Source organism: Saccostrea cucullata, unplaced genomic scaffold, assembly GCF_032062105.1.
Source record: "Saccostrea cucullata isolate Sc308-1 unplaced genomic scaffold, CSIRO_AGI_Scuc_v1 ctg10967, whole genome shotgun sequence".
Lineage (NCBI taxonomy): Eukaryota > Metazoa > Mollusca > Bivalvia > Ostreida > Ostreidae > Saccostrea > Saccostrea cuccullata.
Window position 1 is genome coordinate 485 of NW_026923576.1, and position 21,985 is coordinate 22,469.

The 21,985-nt window shown below is 39.5% G+C and overlaps 3 protein-coding genes across 3 annotated transcripts; 1 reads left to right on the top strand and 2 right to left on the bottom strand.

Moving 5' to 3' along the window:
* Positions 1-1,372: 1,372 nt before the first annotated feature.
* On the bottom strand, positions 1,373-8,852 carry LOC134264396 (uncharacterized). The gene is made up of 3 exons (XM_062746689.1): positions 8,752-8,852; positions 8,421-8,480; positions 1,373-1,756 (listed from the first exon to the last, which is right to left on the bottom strand). Exons 2-3 carry the CDS (start codon positions 8,476-8,478, stop codon positions 1,389-1,391), a joined length of 426 nt encoding a protein of 141 aa, XP_062602673.1. The 5' UTR covers positions 8,479-8,480; positions 8,752-8,852; the 3' UTR covers positions 1,373-1,388.
* A 2,116-nt stretch (positions 8,853-10,968) lies between these two features.
* Positions 10,969-11,655, top strand: LOC134264395 (craniofacial development protein 2-like). Its single transcript, XM_062746688.1, has one exon. The coding sequence runs from the start codon at positions 10,969-10,971 to the stop codon at positions 11,653-11,655; it is 687 nt and encodes a 228-aa protein (XP_062602672.1).
* Positions 11,656-17,528: 5,873 nt separating this feature from the next.
* LOC134264397 (RNA-binding protein RO60-like) lies at positions 17,529-21,809 on the bottom strand. Its single transcript, XM_062746690.1, has 2 exons — positions 21,454-21,809; positions 17,529-19,398 (listed from the first exon to the last, which is right to left on the bottom strand). The coding sequence occupies exons 1-2, from the start codon at positions 21,702-21,704 to the stop codon at positions 17,931-17,933; spliced, it is 1,719 nt and encodes a 572-aa protein (XP_062602674.1). The 5' UTR covers positions 21,705-21,809; the 3' UTR covers positions 17,529-17,930.
* Between the last annotated feature and the right edge of the window lie 176 nt (positions 21,810-21,985).

Sequence of the window (21,985 nt, forward strand, 5' to 3'; positions counted from 1 at the left end):
TCACATTTCCAAAAACGACCAACGGCCGACGGGTTTTGAAGCAAAAACGGGATTCTTCGGGTGACAGTCGGCAGTTCATCGGCCGTTGTCTTGCCCGATTTTGACCTCTTTTTTTGTCGGCCGACCAATTTTGAGTCCATCGGTCCAAGTTATAATTTTTCTGCGTCGGTGGCCGATTTCTTCAATTGAAGTTATCCGTCGACCAACCTTCGACCATCGTCCGACCATCGGCGGTCAGTTCATTAAGTCGATCGTCCGTCGTTCGACAATAAGGGTGTTCAAATTTTCGGCCGACGTTAAAAATCAAATTGTAGCTCAGAGCTCGATGATCGGGTGACGATTGGCCGACTTGTGAATATTCAACTTATTAAGGATACATAACCCAAACAAAATTTTGATGCATGGATTGATATATATTTTTTGAACGGAAATAACTTAAATAAGATGTTAAGAAATCTTAAGTATTCTTTGCTGCTTAGATATGCGCCATATAAAAAATTATATTAATTATCCAAGTCATCGGTGTCCCTAGGAATTAATGTGACTGCTCCGTGTCGTCCGATACTTGTGTCGACCGATCATGTTCTTTCAGCCGACAAGACTTGAAAAATTTAGTCGCCGGACCATCGGCGTAAATGTGACCTAGGCATAAAAAGTAAAATAGGAGGCGTACAATAGTATTTTGTTATTAAAAAATCTGCGAAAGTATCATTCAATTTTATTAAGTGGTAAAGAAGGAGTTACGGATAACAGATGGGTACCCTTTAATATTATTTTAAAAAATGACCGTGCTTACTTTTTGCTCTGGGAAACCCGAAATATGTATGTGTCCTATCAAAAAGTAAAGTAGGAGCTCACAATTACACTATGTAACAAAGATTCTGTGAAAGTCTCATTAAATTTCATTCAGTGTGCAGGAGGTGTTGCAAATAAGAGATGGGTACCCCTAACAGTGTACTCCTGCCTTAACCTTCTACACGGCACATCGCTTTATACGGTCTTATCCGAAGGACCGGTCTCCACGTCCCACAGCGAGATTCGATCCCGCGACTTAAGGATAAAAAATTTATATTCCTTTAATATATTGTCTTTAGAAATGAATATAAGGACATGTATTATCTCTGCTGGATTCTTTTTATACTAGTATATGAAAATTAACAAAATTACTGGCTTGCACGTGAGTTGAAATCTGATTATTTTTTCTGAAATCCTTTTGCTTTACAATATTACCCAACTCTCATATTTTTGAAGATATGTAATATTGTCTATAAAATAGGATTTTGTCTAATTAATTAAAGTCTCTAGGAAAAAGACCTCAAAAGGAAGTAGGGGAACATCTTTTAGGTCTTCATTACAATTGAAAATAGTTTAAATACAGATGTATATACTCAAAGTCTACCTTGTGGAGAGAAGAAGAACCTGCTGATTGTTGGATTATGACCGTCTGTTTTGTATGTTGAAAATGTTTTTGAATCCAGAAATGCTTCCTCCAAGTCAGCATCTTTCCGTTTGATTGTGTAGATGATGTCAGAAGTTGCATACCCAAAGTCTTCATCGTCGAGATCTTCCATCCGCCTGTTGGAAGAGACATGTTGTAGAGGTAGATCCACGATTGCTTCTTTGCTCAATATCCTTCCTGTGGATATGTTGTTTACCGGTGGTGTAGGTACTGGTGTATCCGGTAAAAAGGGTTTAGGTCTCTGTATTGATGGAGGAACATCGGGCTTGGTTTCCTTGTTCTCAAAGTCTTTGTCCTCTGTAAGATTAAAAGAACTCAATAAATTCTTTTTTAATATTGTTAAACTTGTCCATTCAATTAAACAAAATATGAATGTGTCAATATTTTTCCTGTCTTTTTGATATTACTGTCTAGAGCCAGAATTCAGTTGGTACCTATAGATCTAGAAGATAAATTTCCCGGAAAAATTGACGTTTATAAACCAATGTTTTTAATTGCTTACTACCACGATACGAAATCTACCGAAACGAAACGAAATCAAAAGAAACGAAACCTACCAAAACAAGAGTATCAAATGTTTTTTTTTCGAATCAAGATATATAATTACATGTATATATAATAAGTAACTAACTACATGTTGGATATCTTTACTTCATATTAAATTAATTTAGTTGAAGCACTTGTTAATATGAATTTAAACACAGATAAATGCTCCCTTGTCTAGTGATGCATTTTTTTTATATGTGCATAACATATATGTAACCTGGGATCTTAGGGTTGATTCAGGTTCAGTAGGAATGGAATGACTCCATGTAAAGTTTACATCCTTTTTGGAACAAGCAACTTTCGAAATATCAAAGAGCACATGGCGAGTGTGACCGGTCGGCAGGGGATGCTCACTCCTCAATGGCACTGGATTTAACTTCTGATGTTTTAAAGGTCCATGTTTGCTCTGTTTCTATTTTGTATTGTTTTATGGACTTTTGAGCTTGAATAGTGTTCGTTCTCTCCATATATTCCATGCTAGTAATAATAAACGGGAATTATGTCTAATTATACCTAAGTATTCAACACTTACACATCTGTTATGTATTCAATTTCATTGAATACCTGAAGTGGACAAATCCAAGACTACACTGTGTACCTCATGTAATGAAATTACACAACTGTGATAATGTGAATAGCATGCAACTATTCTGAAGGAATGCAAAAAATCCTGAGAAATCTTCAGTTGCCAACAAAATAGTTTTTCCAAAATAAAACACTGATGTTGAAGCACTTTTTAAAGCTGATATTACACATAATAGAGACATTTCCTATGAAGGAATACCTGGAGTTTTACCTGCATCTTGCATTGTTTGAATAATACATGAATATAATTTAGAGATTATGATGCAAAAATAATTCAAAACAACTACTCAGTTTTATTGTCTATTATTCCAGAAAACTGGAAAGGTTTATTCAAAATAATGTTTACAGGAAGAATATATGTTTGCTAAACTTTTCGCCAAGAGTGCAAAATCAAAAATATGTATTTTCTTCGTGTACTGTTAAAATATTTTATAAGATAAAATACAAAAATTGTTTCGACTCCCAGAGTCAAGCGAGCATTAGAAAGAGAAATTGAAGTTAGAGGATAAATAAAACTTGATAATAGATGGATTGATTGAAAAAAGGTGTATATCGCCTGATATAATTATTAGTCCCCTCCGGTTTCTTGAACTTGATTTTAAAATTTTTCATAATGGAATTCTTACCTGTGAATTTTTTTTAATTTATGCACATGTTTATAATTGCAAAAAAGATTTTGAAAACAATTTTATAATATCTCATTTAGAGTCATTGAAGGACTGTAAGAATAGTATATATAAGATTTTGCAAATACTTAATAAGGCATTACATTCATTATTATTATCAACTATGTATAGCAGAAAACAACAGAAAGATGTTTCACAAGAAATATTTTAGGAAAAATCCTATTTTGAAAGAAACAGAAGGAGCCCTATTATTCATTTTTTTTAAAAATTCGTTAAATGATGTATTGATAACATATAGTGGATATTGACTGAGATATATATGTATTGTACTATTTGTTTGATTAATCAATAAAAGAGAAAAAAGGGCTTAAGGCTACCTGTTCAGTGCACTAGGAGTAAATTGTTTTGGGTTCTAGCCTCGCATGGGGCGTTAATCATTTTTTTTAAAATAACCAATTCTTTTGACAGTTTCATTTTATGTACTGATTTATTAAAAATTTTGAATTAGATAAATTTTGGTTCAGTTGCACAGAGAGAGAAGTCAATTCCAATCTTCTATTCTACTTTAACTTTGACGAACATAAACACTTATCATTTATCTTATACGCCAAGTCCAGCACAATACCCTGATAAAGGCATATAACTTGATAAAGCTATATATAACTTTATCACCTTCACCTTCACCTATCCCTTGACTTCCGTGGATGTCGTTGGGGCACCTTTGAAGACCTATCCACCACTTTTATCCATAAATCTCTGTTTTCTGTCGCTCTCTGGGTTTGTGCGAGGCTCAGTCCACTAAGGGATGTTGTCTTCCCACCTCTTCTGTTGCCTTCCCCGTTTTCGTCCTCCTTTCACTGTTCCTTGCAGGATAGTCTTTGCAAGGCCACTTGAACGTGAAACGTGGCCGTACCATCTTAGTTTCCACTTCTTGACGATAGTGAGAAGGTCATCGTGAGGTCCTATGGCTTCTGTGACTGTCCTGCAGACCTCTGCATTGGTCACATGGTCCGTGTAATTGATGCCGAGTATCTTCCTATAGCATCTCATCTCAGTGCTCATAATCCTCTTTTCTAACTCAGCAGTAAGAGTCCAGGTCTCACAGGCATAAAGGAAGACCGACATAGCAAGGGAACGCATTACCTGGATCTTCGAGCGTAGAGTGATGTTTCTGTCTCTCCAAATGGTTTGTAATTTCGCTAATGCTGCAGTTGTTTGTGCAATCCTTGCTATAATTTCTGGTTTGGAGCGTTCGTCTGATATGATGGATCTGAGGTACTTGAATGACTTCACTGTCTCCAGACATGTTCCGCTGATCTTGACTTTTGGGGTGATGCCTTGGGTGTTGTTGGTCATCAACTTTGTTTTTTCTGCCCTTATCTCCATACCATATGCAGAAGCTGCTTGGTCAAGGCGGTTCACTAAGCTGGTTAGCTCTGTCTCTTTCCCTGCAAGGCCATCAATGTCATCAGCGAATCGCAGATTTGTGACGGTTCTTCCTCCGATGGAGACTGTGCCTTTATGATTATCAAGAGCATCATTCCATAATCCTTACAAGGAAGATGTTAAAGAGGGTGGGAGAAAGCCGACAGCTTTGGCGTACTCCTACTGTTGTGCGGAACCAGTCACCAATGCTATTATTTAGAAGAATTGCACTAATGGCCTTGTTGTATAGTTCTTCAATCACTCGAACAAGGTTGGCATTGATGTTGTATTTCCTCATGGTGGTCCACAAGGCAGCATGCTACACATGATAAAGATCTAGCTGGTGTTGTAGGTACTTCTCGCAGATTATTCGTAGATTAGATATCTGTTCGGTGGTACTTCTTCCTGTTCTAAAGCCTGCTCGTTCTTCAGCAATGATGGTCTCTGCTACAGGTTTCAGCTGGCGGGTTAAACCACGTGAGGTGGTGGTGATGACACTGCACCACTAGGAGGGCGGAGGAGCTGCGACAGCGGTCAACGGCCGGGGCGGAAGGGCTTCCAGGATAGCTCAACGACCAAGTGTCCAGGGCCAAGGCGTGCCTCCAGGTAACGGAGGACTTCGGCTATGGCTAACGGCCTGGAGAGGGATGGGCGCCGCCAGGTCATATCGCCCAAGACACATCATGATGAAGACAACCATAACTGAATCTATACCGGCTCGGTCGTCGCCCGAAACAAGGACCGCGCCTTCAGCTTTACACCAGAGCGGAGGTGATAAGTACACAAATGGTGCCCAAAGAACAAAGCTACGTGCCAGGGAAAACATCGTCCTCGACAAGAGGGAAGAATAGAAGAACTGGTTTATGAGATGAATAGATACAACTGGAACCTTGTGGGCCTATATTAGTCGCGATGGAAAAACAGAGGTGAAACAACAATAAGACGGACACAAGGTGTATTACAGTGGAAGGGATGAGAAACACAGAGAAGGAGTGGGTTTCCTGGTACACAAAAACACCATCAGTACAGTCATGGGATGCCGCCCGGTCTCCAGTAGACTGATCTCCATCCGCCTGAAGGCAGCACCATTTAACATCACAGTGGTGCAATCATATGCCCCTACAAATGATTACAGTGACGAAGACATGGATGATTTCTACAACCAGCTACAAGAAATCGTTGATGAAACACCTAAGAAAGACATTTTAGTGGTACAAGGTGACTGGAATGTTAAGGTCGGAATAGATGCTCAATCAATCTGGAAAGATATTTGCGGACCATCATGTTTCCTTACAACAAATGAAAGAGGTTATCGACTGCTCGAGTTTGCCGCCACCAACAAGCTTGTGCTTGCAAACACACGGGGACTCCACAAACCATCAAGGAACTGGACATGGACTAGCCCAGGTGGCCAATACCGAAGCGATCATGGTCTGGTCATGATGTCATTCAGAGTCCATCTAAAACAAATCAGGAAATCCAAGTTTACCAGACTTTAACCTGGAGAAGTTAAAAGATCCGAATATAAGAGATGAATTTCAGGCGATGATCGGAGGGAAATTTGCAGCCCTGACTACACTGGACGAAAACAGCTTCAATCTTGAATCAGCGGTCAAGTCTTTCAACGAGGCTATAGTTGAATCAGCCAATGAGATTTTGGGGAAACACCAGCGCCCCCAAAAGAACCATGGGTTACCGCCAGCATCTTGGAGCTATGTGACAGGAGACGGGAGCTGAAAAATACGAAAGACAACCCAGAAGGAGCTCAGAAATACAGAATGGCAAACAACAAAGTCAGGAAGGAGCTGAATAAAGCAAAAAATATATGGATTGAAAAACAGTGTTCTGAAATCGAAGAAAACCTTCAAAGGAACAACACTACGAAGGCGTATCAAGTGGTAAAAGAGCTCAACACGGAGAAACAGACCGACAAGCATCCGAAATAAGTCCGGAAAATGCCTATCTGAGGAGAAAGATATTCTAGACAGATGGACAGAATACTGCTCTGAGCTATACAACTACCAGCTCAAGGGAGACCAAGCAGTATCAAACTGCCCAATGGCAAAAACAGAGGAGGATTCACTTCCGATCCTACGAGAAGAAGTCGAGGCAGCAATCAATGCTATAAAACTAGAGAAATCAGCAGGTATCGACAACATACCCTCAGAACTGGTTAAGGCTGGAGGAGAAGCAATGATCACATCTCTTACAACCATCTGCAACAACATCTGGAGCACTGGAATATGGCCAACTCCATGGACACAATCACTGATTATCACCTTACCAAAGAAAGGAAATCTACAGTTATATAACAACTACCGGACCATTAGTTTAATAAGCCATCCAAGCAAGGTGATGCTGAAGATCATTTTAAATAGACTGAAACCTGTAGCAGAGATAACTTAATCAAGGTATTACAAATACCTTGATTAAGGTATTTTGTGTGATGAAAAATCAAAACAAATCTTAAAAAATTAAATACTGAAAGTCGAGGTCAGTTGTTGTCAGTAAATTCACCCATGCATGTAAAGTATTCAAACACAAAGAAATCAGTATAAAACATGTCGTGTGTGGGGACGTTCTTTTATGCTGTCTTATTGATACCAGAGTGCTTTTCACGCACGAGCGGACACACTGGCCACAACTCAAAATTCGACTTTTAATTTTAATTTTTTAAGAATTTTTTTTTGTATTTTCTGTGCATAAAATATCTTGATCAGGGTATTTGTAACACCTTGATAAAGCAATATACCTTGTAGCTTTATCAAGCTATATACCTTTATCAGGGTATTGTGCTGGATCTGTAAGTGTTTATTTTTTGTGAAGTATTACTATGTTATTGTACATCCTAAGAAAAATGGTCATAAATGTAACAACCATAAATATTCCTGCAGATCACACTCCAATCTTCTTTGAATCGGCAATTTAATGACAAATTCTCTGCTCATCCACTCCATTTCTTTTTCAGACCTGCGAGCTTAAGATGTGCAGCTACTCAAAATGCACTAATCTAAAGAATTTGAAATATCGAAGTTTGATTTCTTTTTGAGCTGTATACTTAGCAGCCTAACAATTACATATGCTCGAATCACAGGTAGTTGTGGACAGGAACACCCCTACCCCACCCCCTGATATTCAACCCCGGGGCTTCTTAGACATTTTTTTCACAAATTATATTTATTACACTTATTCATCATGTTTACAATAAGAAACAAGATGTGTTTGTGAAACACTATGGGCCCGGCGGCAACAAAGTTCCAAAAACAATTTTTAGCATATAGGTCACAGTCAACGTCACAAGGTCATCGATCTGTATGTCATTTGAAAGAACTTAAGTGGAGTAAGCATACCAAATATGAAGTCTCTATCTCTCAAGGTTCAAAAGTTCTGGCGAAAGTTAAAGTTGACAACAGACAGACAGACAAACATACAGGACAAAAACAATATACGCCTCGGATCTATCGATCCAGGCGCATAAAAATAGTAAAAACCCCAAAATAACCGCTCCACAAAAAATATACCCCAATATGCATTATACTTGTATCTCTCTTATAATGTAATTAATTTATGAAAAAAATGTCCAATAAGCCTCGGGGTTGAATATCGGGGATAGGCGGGTGGTGGTCCTGTCCACAAGTGCCTGTGACTCGAATTGCACCTTGTTACTACTGTTCTCGTGCAGATAAAGTGATACGACCTTTTATCTTACTTACGTTCTTCTTTAAAAGAAATGACAACGCCTACTAGTGATTAAATAAAAATGAATTTTAGTACAGTACCTTGATTTTTATCTTCCTTTGGTTTGGGTTTCTTCTTAAAGAATTTCTTTTTAAACATGTCTGAAGAAATACATTCAACTGCTAAAGACAATGTATTGACGGCCAGAGATGCACGTGTAATAAGATTGCAATCCTTCTTAATTGCGAAACTTTAAGGAAATTTAACATTTTATCATATCATTCTAATGGGCTACAGCGCAAATGTTTTGTTATTTCTCAAACTATAGACCTTATAGACAAGAAATAGGGGTCTACATTATTATTATATAATAATAATAGATACACAAGATTCTCATTTTTAAGTTGTAGAATAACATTATTCCAAACTTACTTCTTCCAATATCAATATTTTCTTCTTTTCAGTTGATTCTGAGAAAATGATCCAGATTCCAATATATTGATGGTTCTTGTTTAAAGGCTGGGGAGTATGTGTTTGAAGTACTGTAAAGCTGATTGTGTTATCATGCAATACAACGGTCAACAAATACTTTTTCAGGGCGCAATGTATTATCAGATTTATACTTGTGACAAGGTTTTTGTCGGTGAACTGACAAGTACAAGGGATGCATTGAGATTAGTTTTTAATCAAGATAAAGAATAGTCTTCTATATATAAAACTTACACATGAAGCTGATGCCAGGTAAGGGGCGGGACTAAATTTTACATGCGTGGCACCCCGAGGCATTGACGGTCGTGCAGAACGTGCGAAACGCTAATTCCTATACACAAACAGTATACACAGGAAGTCCATGAATATTACCTGTACAGCTTCTTGGCCTACTGTTCATCGTAAAATTAGTAGATCTCGACACCGTAAATAAAAAATATTATTAATAATAATAAATATTTGTAAAATTCCATAATTTAGACTTATATCTAATATCAAACACATCCCTACTAATATGTTCGGAACCTTTTATTTTTCGGTGTTCTGCAAATTATAAAACCCGATGCGTTCAGAGTAGCTCTGGCAGTGGCTCTGGCGAGAGTTAGCGAGACTACAGCGAGATAGGGTAAATTATTCACGGAAATGTGGCTAGGAAGTGACTAGCACGTGGAGACATGGTAAACAGAAAAGTTTACACTTAGTTACACGATTAACGTGTTGCGTTTTAGTTTTCACACCCCTATAATATCATACTGTAGAAATGTACTTCAATCGATCTCCCTTGAATTCATTTAAATTTAAATTATAAGTATTCTCTATGACACAATTTTCTGTTGTCATGAATTAAAATTTCTTTTTGGACAAATATTTTGCATGGAACTGGGATTATATTTTTGGGCGTCAGATTAGCAAATGAGAAACCAATGTGACATTAGCTGAATGAGAATTGTGTTATGATTTACTACGAATACTACAGGAATATTCCTTTATTGTACTATCGGTGAATACAATTGTCCGGTGGATTCTCTAGCCAACACACGTGATCACGAGAAAAATTATTTTAAAATGTTTTGTTCATTTAAATGCATACGAGAAGCTGCTCGTTTTCCTTACCCTTGAAGTGCTGGTGTTCTGAACTTGACACTAACTACGTATACATTTTATAAAACATTTTTTCTAGTTAACAACACATTAAAAACGCCCGTGATATCTTTCATAGTTTTTAATGTTTGCATTTTGTTCATAAGAACATTTTTTTTTGCACTCCATTGACATGATCATATATTGACCTGAACCACGTGTTCGAAGTAACATGTAAACATGTATTTGGCGTAAACGTATTCAATCAACAATTGGTCAGTTGCTCGTGGTTAGATCCTCCGTGCGCATTAACAGCAATAGCCATATAAGGCAAACAAAGGTTTGTCAGTGTATATGATATTACACATGTTTTTACTAGCGTATTGGTCTCTAGTGAGCTGCAATTTTTGCAGTAAACTATGATAAGATATATTAATTGTTATTTACCCCTCCTTCCTTTAGCCACCCATTTCTATTGAAAATCATGAAAGTCTTTCAGAAAGGTCTAGAAACACATTTTTCACAGGGCATGTTTTCAAAAGAAACAGACTATAGCAATTTCCTGTTCACTGTCAATTTTATTTATAAAACCGGTTCTACGCGCAACCCTTCTTCACTTTCATCAAACTTATTGCGCATGTCATTGATCATCTTCTATCCCTTCTTTCATCCACCCCAAAACCCTGTGGCGACAGGCGAGCAACGAAGGTGACAGGTGCGGATACACTAGAAGTCGCTACTCGCGGACCTGCACACAGGCAGCACAGGCCATATGGTCGCTCTTCACCGACCGGTGAGCGTTGGAGTTTGGCAGCCTCCTGTGCGACTTAGCAGCCCTCTTTAGGAACGCACTGCTCACCTCCATGGCAAAAGGGGCGGATTATAAAAGGTATCCCAAACATTGCCTGCTCCACACTTCCCTAGCCAGTTTACCGCGGGTGGTAGGGACCCTACATATGCGATCGAAATAAAAAAGAGAACAAGAAGAACACAAGGATCATCCCACTGTACCTTGGATCGTGGAACGTTCGAGCGCATCTCGACAGAGACACTACAAACAGACCTCAGAGACGCACAGCAATGATTGCAAGCGAACTCGTGAGATATAACATTGACATTGCAGCTCTCAGTGAAACCAGGTTGGTTGGAGAAGGTGAACTTTGTGAAAAAGGCGCTGACTACACCTTCTTTTGGAGTGGACGAGGAGCCGTGGAGAGACGAGAAGCTGGCGTAGGCTTTGCTATAAAGACGACACTTGCTGGCAAGCTAGTCGGCGTACCCAAAGCAATGAACGACCGCCTGATAACGATGAGTCCCCCCCTCACTCGAGGAAAGTTCGCCACTATTGTCAGCGCATACGCTCCTACCCTGAATAACCCAGAGGAGACTAAAAACAAGTTCTTTGAGAACCTCCACAATGTTATAAATGCCGTCCACAACGCCGACGAGCTCATCATTCTTGGTGAATTTATCGCGAGAGTTGGACGTGACACCACCACCTGGGAAGGCGTGAATAGGAAGATTGGGAAGCACGAAGTGGGCAAGTGCATCAAAAACGGCATGCTGCTTCTCCAGACTTCCGCTGAACATGGCCTTCTCATCACAAACACCGTTTTCTGCCTTCCCATCCGTAACAAGACGTCATGGATGCACTCGCGCTCAAAGCACTGGCATATCATTGACTACCTCATCGTCAGGAAAAGAGACGGACAGGACGTTCGTGTCATCAAAGTTATGCTGGACAGATCACCGTCTCATCGACTCTAAACCCAACTTTCGGATCAAACCCAAGATACGTCCTCAGGGGACCAAGGCTCCAAAACGTCTCAACGATGACAGCACTTTGCGTACACCCTGGAAGAACGTCACCGTGCTGGATGACCACGACGTGGAAGCAGCATGAAGCACACTACAATACAGCCTTCGAGTGTCTTGGGCCCTCCACCAGAAAACACAAAGACTGGTTTGATGAGAACTACACAGAGATTACGCAGCTTCTGGACAAGCATCGCACTTACAAGGCTCATATAGATGACCCCACCTCCACAGCCAAGAAAGACGCTCTGAGGAACGCTCGCAGCACAGTAAAGCAAAAACTTCGGGATATGCAGGACTCCTGGCTGACAAGATTCAACAATACGCCGACTCTCATGACACGAAGAACTTTTACTGTGGACTGAAGGAAGTCTACGGGCCAACTCCATCAGGCTCATCACCGCTCCTCAGGGCGGACGGGTTAATACTCCTCACAGAGAAGGCAAAGATAATCGACAGGTTGGCGAAGCATTTCAATGGCGTTCTGAACCGCCCTTCTACCATCAATGACGAAGCCATCTTCCGACTACCCCAGGTTCCCATCAACCAGTCACTGGACGCCGTTCCCACGCTGAAAGAAATCCAGAAAGCAATAAGTCCGCTGTCAACTGGCAAAGCACCTGGCGGAGACTCCATCCCAACTGAGATTTACAAAGAAGGGGGCATGCCTCCCGTCAAAAAACTCAAACATCTGCTTGAGCTCATTTGGAACCAAAAGAAGGTGCCTCAAGACCTCAAGGATGCCTCAATCATCCACCTGTACAAGCGAAAGGGAAAAAGGTATGCCTGCAACAACCACCTCTCCGTCGCAGGCAAGACGCTAGCACTGGTTCTACTTAACTGTCTCATTAAACACCTTGAGGATGGCCTCCTGCCCCAGAGTCAGTGTGGCTTCCGGAAGAATCGCGGTACAATCGACATGGTGTTTGCAGCACGTCAGCTACAAGAGAAGTATCAGAAACAGAACTCCGACCTGTACTCCACTTACATCAATCTGTCAGCAGAGAATGCCTCTGGTGGATCATAGCGAAGATCGGATGCCCAACAAAATCCATCACCATTGTTCGACAGCTGCACGATGGGATGCAGGCGAGGGTCCAAGATGGCGTCGAATCTTCAGAGCCATTCTCTGTCTTCAATGGAGTGGAGCAGGGCTGCGTGCTCGCCAGGATGCTCTTCAGCCTGATGTTCTCCGCCATGCATACTGATGCCTTCGATGGCATGGAAACCGGAATCAAATGGCGCTTTGATGGCTCAGTCTTGAAACCTCAGACGTCTACAAGCGAAGTTCAAGGTTCATTCGGACACCATCAACGACCTCCTGTTTGCTGATGATTCTGCCCTCAACGCTACCTCCGAGGTAAATATGCAGCACAGCGTTGACAAGTTCTCTGATGCCTGCGACCTTTGGCATTACTATCAGCACAAAGAAGACCAAAGTCATGCACCAGCCAGCACCAGGCAAACCGTATGTTGAGCCCACCATCAACAATCAACGGCTAAATGTAGTGGAGAAGTTCACGTACCTCGGTAGCACTCTCTCCATGAACGTTGTGATCGATAACGAGGTGACGCTAGACTGGCCAAGGCTAGCGTTGCTTTCAGCAGACTGTACAAGAACGTGTGGGACAGAAGAGGCATCACAACAGAGGCAAAGATTAAGGTCTACCGTGCACCGCTGTATGGCTGTGAAGCGTGGACTGTCTGCCAGAGGCACGCCAAAAAGCTGAACCTTTTCCACACGACCAGCCTCAGAAAGCTTCTCGGTATCAAGTGGCAAGAAAAGATACCCGGTACAGAAGTCCTCGCCCGAGCTGGCTTGCCCAGCATCTACACCATGCTCATGCAGTCACAACTCCGCTGGGTGGGACACATAGTCCCGTATGCCAGACCATCGACTCCCCAAAAAAGTACTCTTTGGTGAACTACTGGAAGGAAAGCGTGCCTGTGGTGCCCCCAAAAAGTAATTCAATGACAGCCTTAAGGCCTCCCTCAAGGCATTCAGTATCAACTCTGATTCATGGGAAGTTGCAGCACAAGACAGGTGTGGGTGGAGAGTCGCAGTCCACGAGGGCGCCAAGAGCTGTGAAACCAACAGGATGTCTGCAGCAGAACAACACAGACAGGCCAGGATAGACAGCGCCAAGGACCCAACTGCTGCCACCATCCCCTGCCCTCACTGTCCGAGACTATTCCGAGCGAGGATCGGCCTGACCAGTCACCTCTGCAACCACCGTCCAGGTCAACCCCTCCCCCACGAAGATGAGACAGCGGTAATCGTCGCCACCGACGGACGAACAACAGATTATAATTAAACAACTTAAAACAAAATATTAATTCATTGCTAACTTATGTATTTCTTTCAAAACTATTTTTAAAAACCCTTGACCTTGAACGGAGGTAACAACCCATGTAGCAAGAAATGCCCGGTTATGAAAAAGGAAAAGGAAAGAAAAAAAATACTTTAATACTTGTACATGTCCAGGCGAAGTTGTTACAAATCAGACATTTTGTTTTCAACCTTACTATCCATTACATGCAAAAAATGTTACCAGCTTATCCACTCCTTTAATTTCATCGTAATGTTTTCGCTGCATCTCAAAACAAGAATCTTTTTACGAGTGAAAACAAGATTTCAGTCACCTATGCACTTTTTAATTCGAAAAAATATACACTATGTTGATTTATTGTATTGAAACACTATGAGATCATTTTCATCTTTTTCAATGACATGCATGTTTATAATACCAGGGACCTATATGTCCCTGATACTGATAATGCAGATAATTCTAATCAGTTATAATCAAACTAATTTGTTTGCAGCGTAATGGCTTCCTGGACATAGTGATGGTAATTTAGCGGTAAACATCAGAAGGCCGAAAGTTAATTTGATGGTGACCACGCGTGTCAAATAAGGTGAAAGAGATATACAAAGGGACTAGTACCTAAATGTCAATCAAATTCAAGTACCCAATGATGGACCTTAATTTATTTGATTGACGGGGGAATAGAGATCAGGTAAATCTGAGGGCAGTGCTTATTATCTCGGGCTTTAAAGTCGTAATATACATGTATAATCCTGCAGTAAATGTACGTCTGTATTTTAGGCTGTCCCTTAAAACGGTAGATTTTACTCAAACTTGGCATGTACACTGAAGTCAATGTGAGTAACATATATGTTATTAATTAAATTAACGAGTTCCGCTATGTAGTTTTCGCACAATAAAATCCCAGTCGGCTCTTTTAAATCAAGTTTTGGTTGAATAATTCAGTAATTACGTTTTATGAGATAAATAAACGTCAGTTTCATATGAAGCGCCGTTTTGATTTACGGGTAAAAAGTGATATCACCTATTTGAATAGGTGATATCACTTAATTTTCGAATAGGTGATATCACCTTTTCGAATTGGTGATATCACCTATTCAATTGGATATGAATAGGTGATATCATCTATTCAATTTGTATAGGTGATATCACTTATTGGAATAAGTGATATCGCCTATTCGAAAGGAATAGGTGATATCACCTATTCGAATAAGTGATATCACATTTTCGAATAGGTGATATCACCTATTCAAATAGGTGATATCACTTTTTGGCAGTAAATACCAAAACGGCGCCCCATAGTTTCATTACAAATTGCCAGTAGCTTAGATCCGCCAACCGATGCGAGTGAAGTCACCAGACATCACTAGATACGTAGCATCGTTCTTGAAGGTGGGGGGGGGGGCAGCCAGAAAATATTTTTTATACTTACCTGAAAAAATTGACAAGGAAAAAAAAGGAATTGCCAAGACTCAAAAATCCTATTTCGTAGGGGTGAGGGTGGTGGGTTGGATGGGATCACCTGGGTGGGGTTTAGACGCCAACTTTTTTCTCAATAGCAATTTTTTTCGCACCAATGTTTTCTCCATATAATACGATATCCTTATTTCAGTATTCAATAGCAATTTTTTTTTTGGGGGGGGGGGGACAAGCTTTTCAGTGAACATTTTCAATAGTAAATGTTTAGTCCCCCTCCTGTTGCTATGTGCCTGATCACCTTGCATAGTGTATTGTTAGAGGAGAAAGTAAGAACTCTGGTGCACCCCTTATCTTAAAACCCGCTGAAAAGGACAAATGTGTTACATTATACATAAAATGTCAAGAATATTAGAATGGAAGAAAAGGATAAAATTGTGTCGATCCTTGAAATAAAAAACGGGTCCATACCCCAGGTCCCTGAGGTTTTTGTCATTCAGACCGAAACGACTAGTAGGTAACCTAAGCTGAAACTGCAGCAGCAGTCCGTAAAACGTCAGATGTAATAAACTTTGGGCCACTGAAAAAAATGCCAAAACAACGGGCATCGTACCGCATTACACATGTAGTATAATGGTGCCAAAGCCGATTAGTACCATGCAGAAAAAAATATTTTACCTTGCGGCCGTTCTTATAGGCCTGTTCTAGTGTAAAGTTTAAAAGCGAGTTGTCTCCAGTTTAATTTTTACTATTGAATAAACTTGCATAAAAGTTTACGGAGTTACTAGTAAAATTAAATGACTTGAAAATTTTTAATACTAATTTTATAGAGACCAAGCTCCAGAAAACTGCAAAACTGTTTTAATAATAGTCTTTGAGACCAAATCAAAAGAGAATAGCCTCCAAAAAAATTATATTTCGTAAGTTTCTATGATGTAATCACCTTCCATCGTCCTTAGAATCCTGAAACAGCATATACATGCGTACTTAGTTTTGTGAAATCAGGTGTCTGTTTTACATAAGAAGTGAAAACCGGAACCAAAAACCTTAGTATAATTACCCCAGTATACTAGTATCTTTCTATCATAACCATTTTCAGATAAATGTAATACAAGAAATATGATGAACAGAATCAAATAGAAGTCTTCTTGATAAAGTTCTTTTGTAATGCAGGCCCCTGACTAACACTGACGAGGGATAGGCATTTCAAAATTTAAAAACTTCATTTTTCAGGGGGAAAAGGGGGAACCAAGGAGACACCCTTTCATCAACGAACGCTGAAGAAGATAGGCATTGCAAAAAAAGAGAAAACTTCAAGGTTACTAAGGAAAACTTGCTGAATATCAACAATATTGAAAATAAGCAAAGCACACGACATCAAAGTACAAGTTATTTATATTTTCACAAAAAAAAAAAAAAATTAAACACAAAAACACCAAGAAAGAAGTAAAAGGTATTGATTACATTTACCATATCTGGGTAATAATATGATTAAATACTAAATTATACTATGACATAAGCTGTATTTAAATAATATATTTTCTTTGGTTGTTAGTGCGTGAATTAATGTCGCAGATGTTGCAGAAGAAATTCTTTCTGCAGTAGCTGTGACGTTAATTCCCGTACTAAAAAACAAGCCATCAAAAAGTATCACGTTCCACAATTGTAAAATAGAATCCCCCAGCCAGCGTTTTCCCCGGGATCTGTTGAATTTCAGTTCCTGTTTTTCTAAGTATACATGAATGCACATCTAAATATTTTGTTAATTATATTGGTAAAGTTTCAATATTTTGTTTTTACTGTATTAGCATTTAGAAATTTATAGCGATAATTAATAGTTATTACTTTAACATTGTGTTGCCCTTTATATGCACATCCATATGGTATAATGTTGGAGAAAATCAGTGTAGGATCCCCACCAGAAGCTGAATCGGATTCAATAGGATTTCAATTGTGAAAATCCTACTCCGAGTCAATTTTCCGGGGGGGGGGGTTCCTTCTGGAGAGCCGGTTTTCCAGGCGGAAAGAATATAGAGGGGACAGTCTACTCTACAAGACCGGTAAACCAGATGATGATGATCATGAATTGCAAAAGGTTTTACTTATCTTTAAAAATAACAATTAAGAATGGGGAAATAAGCAAATTCTGAAGATAATGTAATAAAGGTACAAAGCAATGACTAACGGATACAAAGTCAATAATCATGATGAAAATAGTAAATAAACATGAGGAAAACAAGTCAATAAACATGAAGAAATACTTACGTCAATAAACATGATGAAATACTTACGTCAATAAACATGATGAAAATAAGTCATTGATCAAAACAAGTCAATAAACATGAGGAAAATAAGTCAACATGAGGAAAATATTTACATCATGTACCTTTTACCTGCATGGAAAGCTTACTAGTATCTACACATTTTTATTATCATAAGCCAATCAAAATTGCTGTTCTCAATTGTATCAAGCAAACCAGCTTTTTAAATATGTCCCATGACAAATTCCCGGATAGCTTGCGGTGCATTGGTGTCAAAACCAACGATATCCATCATCATGGGGTCATTAGGATCCGCTATAGTGAACTTATTGCTGGCCATTCCGCAGACGATCAATCGTGCATGTGTTATTCCTGACATCTTCCGGTATCGCACAAGGGCATCTGAGGGATGGATTCTTCCAAAGTAGGTTTCGGAGTCTGTGTAGACGACAAAGACATCGAACTTCTTCTTTTGTTCCATGGCGTACATCATAGGCCGAGAGCAGTCGGTACCACAGAAAGGCAGAGAGGCGCATTTGTCCAAAACGTTGTCTAGGTTGTCTGAAGATTTGATATCCAGTGGAGTGAGTCCACCAGAGAACGCCACCACTTCATAATTCTGCTCCGTCCGAGCAGTGACCATCATCATGGCTGCCGCAGCGTCACGGGCTGAAATGGTTGGAGTGCCCATAACGGGGACATTCATGGACCCACTGACATCAACAGCCAGGCAGAATCTTTTTCCTGTGGGCTTCACGTTCTTAAACGACAGATAAAAAGCATCTTCCAAAGCTCTTTCTACTTTAACATTCTTTTTCCACTTCATCTTTCCAAGCTCCCCGTGACCTTTCTTGTACTGGTTCAAAGCCACCAACAGTGTAAATGGGTGGATCTTCCCACGTCTGAGTAATTCCTGGTTTGTCAGTTTCTGGATCGTCAGCTCCTCCTCGAAACTCCCTGGCTCCAAAAGCTCTAAATGGGACATTTTTCCAAGATTCCTTATCATTGCTGTCATAGGCATGTGTTTGATCAGAGCTTTCCATATCTCCTTTGACTTCAACAAATCAGTAGGAACGTGTTCTCTTGTCAGATTATGCTCCAATATCAAGCGTTTCATGGTTTCTGCGTCTGTGCAACGTTCAGCCTGAGCTACTGCATCCATAAAGGTCATTACCTTCTTGAGTTCTGAGCTCTCAAAGTCTGGTTTTCCCTTTTCTTGTTTAACAAAATCGCTTTCGTCTGTTTTCTTCTTTCCTTTAGTGGTAACCATGATCAGGTACTTGATCTCGGGATGTTCCGGTTCCGGTTTAATATGAGAGAGCCGAAAGATATCCTTGTGGCTCCAACCAAATCGATTCTTGTACTTCGTCATATGAAGAGCAAGAAATGCTCCCCCTTCTTTCTTATTCCCGTAATTCAAGTACCATTTAGATATGGCTCGGCGGTGCGCACGCCCCCATCCTGTTCCCGCGCTTTCCTCCTCGCAATACTTGATGAATTCGAACAGGTGCGTTGGGATTCGGCAAACATCAGACAAAATTTTATAACCCTCTACTTTTGTTGTGGGGTCGTTTGAGCGGCAACAGAGAGCCAGGGTGTACATAATGGGTCGCTGTTTACATGCTCGGTTCTCCACACTGAATTCACGAACCAACTCTACCACTTCTTTGCCTTTCCCACCGTTGATTAACCTACAACAAAAATGTGTCATCATTTCTGTCTAAATAAGCGTATACAACATGACTATATTATGAACGTACAATTTTTTTACAGGCTACCTGAAATGTTTGACCTTGTGACAAACATACAATGTGCAGGGAAGTAAAACTTGTGGTGGTGTTTCTAACGCGTTGTCACACTTGCACTTTGCAAATGACCTTATTCAGGTTGGGAACAATTCCCTTATATCGCGATTATCCCTCTTTAGCGGAAGAAAAAAATTACCGTAAACAGGAATTTTGTTGTTTTCATTATAAAATAATCAAAAAATCTCGTGCTTTTTGAAAATCCGGGAGAAATCGGCATTGAAGCGTGAATTTAGTACAAAAAAACTGACAATATGGGCTGAAAATTTAAGACAATCAATGCTGCATGTGATAATAAGAGGCTGAAATCCACGTATAAATCGTGCCTTTTTTAGCTAGGGGTTTAAAATTTACAGTCATACACCGGTATGTTTTTGAAGCAAATGGGTATAGACATCCAAATTATATTCTTTAGGGGTTCAGCTTTCCATTCTTGCATAAAAGGTAAAAATCATGTTCTTCAGAAACCCATGATATTTGCTTCAATATTTGATCTTTGGTGGACACTAATAAGTACGGAAGCGCAACAGGGTTGCAACATTTGTTGAAAAGTCATGATTAAGGAAGCTCTAAACACTGCACAACTAAAGAGCTCTATTTATGGGGCAGTTTTTTGCTGTTAGAGTGATATGCCCTTAGAAGTAAAATTTTAAAAAAAAATAAGTTATTTACAGTTAATAACATAATTTGTAATAGATTAAAATATTTTTAGCATAAGATAATGCCAAGAATAAGCATTTTTAAATTCATTATTTTCATTAATTTTCCCACTGTAAGTAAACAGCAGTGATTTCTGCTTACAAATAGTCAATTGTCTTTAAAACTTTTTCCCGCAGAAAAAAGGGGGGTGTAAGGATAATCCTGTCCACGAGCACCTGTGTTGCTAACCTTGGACTTTCAGTAAAGCATGCATGGTTCATTGGTGTCGGAAGGAAATTAGAGGGGGGCTAAGAAAAAAATTTCCAACCTGAAAAAAAACTTGACGAGCAAACGCACGTTTCTTCGTGTATATTTCTACGCGTGAGTATATACACGAAAATGGTTTTCAAATCAATTTCACAGTTGGCTTTGTAGAAAAACACAGCGAATGTAAATATTCATTTTTGAAGCTAGATCTCACCCAACACCGGAAGGAAAAATGTAGATATTGATTTAAATCAAGTGTGAACCTGAAATGCAAGATGGCGAGTATCGCTCCTTTACTCTTTTTATATACAGTAAATATGACATTTTTAAACGTGCTGATTTCAGCAAATTTTTATTTTTATTTTAATGAGGGTATTCAGACACACCTAGAAAAACACACAATACACAAAATACACCATTCTGAAAATTCTGACTTTTGGGGAAAAAGTTCATTTTTCGTGGTCTCTTAAAAATGTTTATTTGTTTCTTTGAATTAAAATATACACAAATAATGTTTCAAAATCATGGAGAGAAGACCCAGAGATAGAAAATTTTCAGAAAAGCATGTTTCAAAATGTACAATTTTGTACCAAATGTCTCATCTGGCCAATTTTCAAGTTATTTTTTAGCAAATCAAAGCTCAATTTCGGGAAAATATTTTACTTTTCTGTTGCACAGGAACTCGATAAATTAAAAAAATGTTAAAATTTCACGTGACATGTCGATAAAATTTTCACTTTTCAATTACGCCCAGATTCTTGGCGAATGCCAATCAAAACCGCCCTCGTTCTTTATCGAGATGACAATAAATATTTATCGAATTATGGGTTGACAAACTTGACATACTCCCGGATTTTCCTTTTTCTGAAGTTAACACGATTACAATTTGAACCGGAGTATAAATCTCGGTTTTCCGAGGTGTATTTTCTCTCGCTAGAAAGGGATTAACGCGTTTTAGCGAAATGATCTCGCTATAGGGGAATTGTTCCCAACCTGTTATTGGGACACCATACATGAACCCTTTTGCGGTTATACCTATCAATACAGCGTGCGTTTTCCCTTGTCAGTTCGGCCTCCCCCGTGTAGTATGTCCCGCCTGTTGTTCCGATACACAGGAACCTCATCAGCTGAGTGATATAGTCAGTCTGGTACACGTACCCCCCGGTACTGTTCATTAGCTGGTACGGCGCTATTCTTTCATTTTGACTTTTCAGGTCTCCCTCCTCCCCCATTTGCCCGTGCCATTCCTCCTCGCCCATCTCCATATCTTTCTCATCGTCCGACATTTTCGACTTCTCAGTCACTAAATTCCGGACCTGGAACTGTTTTGTCTACACAACACAGTTCCTAGTCGTAAAATGGCGTATGTGATAAGTTTGTTTGGAAATCCCCTTTACTATATTTAGCCTATCTTTTTTGTAGGCCTATGTGTAGTGACAACATGCGGAAAATAAACCAAAAACACTTAAGAGAATCTAGAATACAATTTTTAATATCACGTTTTCTGCGTAGTTTGATAAAGTTTTACTATTAAAAAATAAAGGTGCAACAGTCAAAAAGAAAGTAG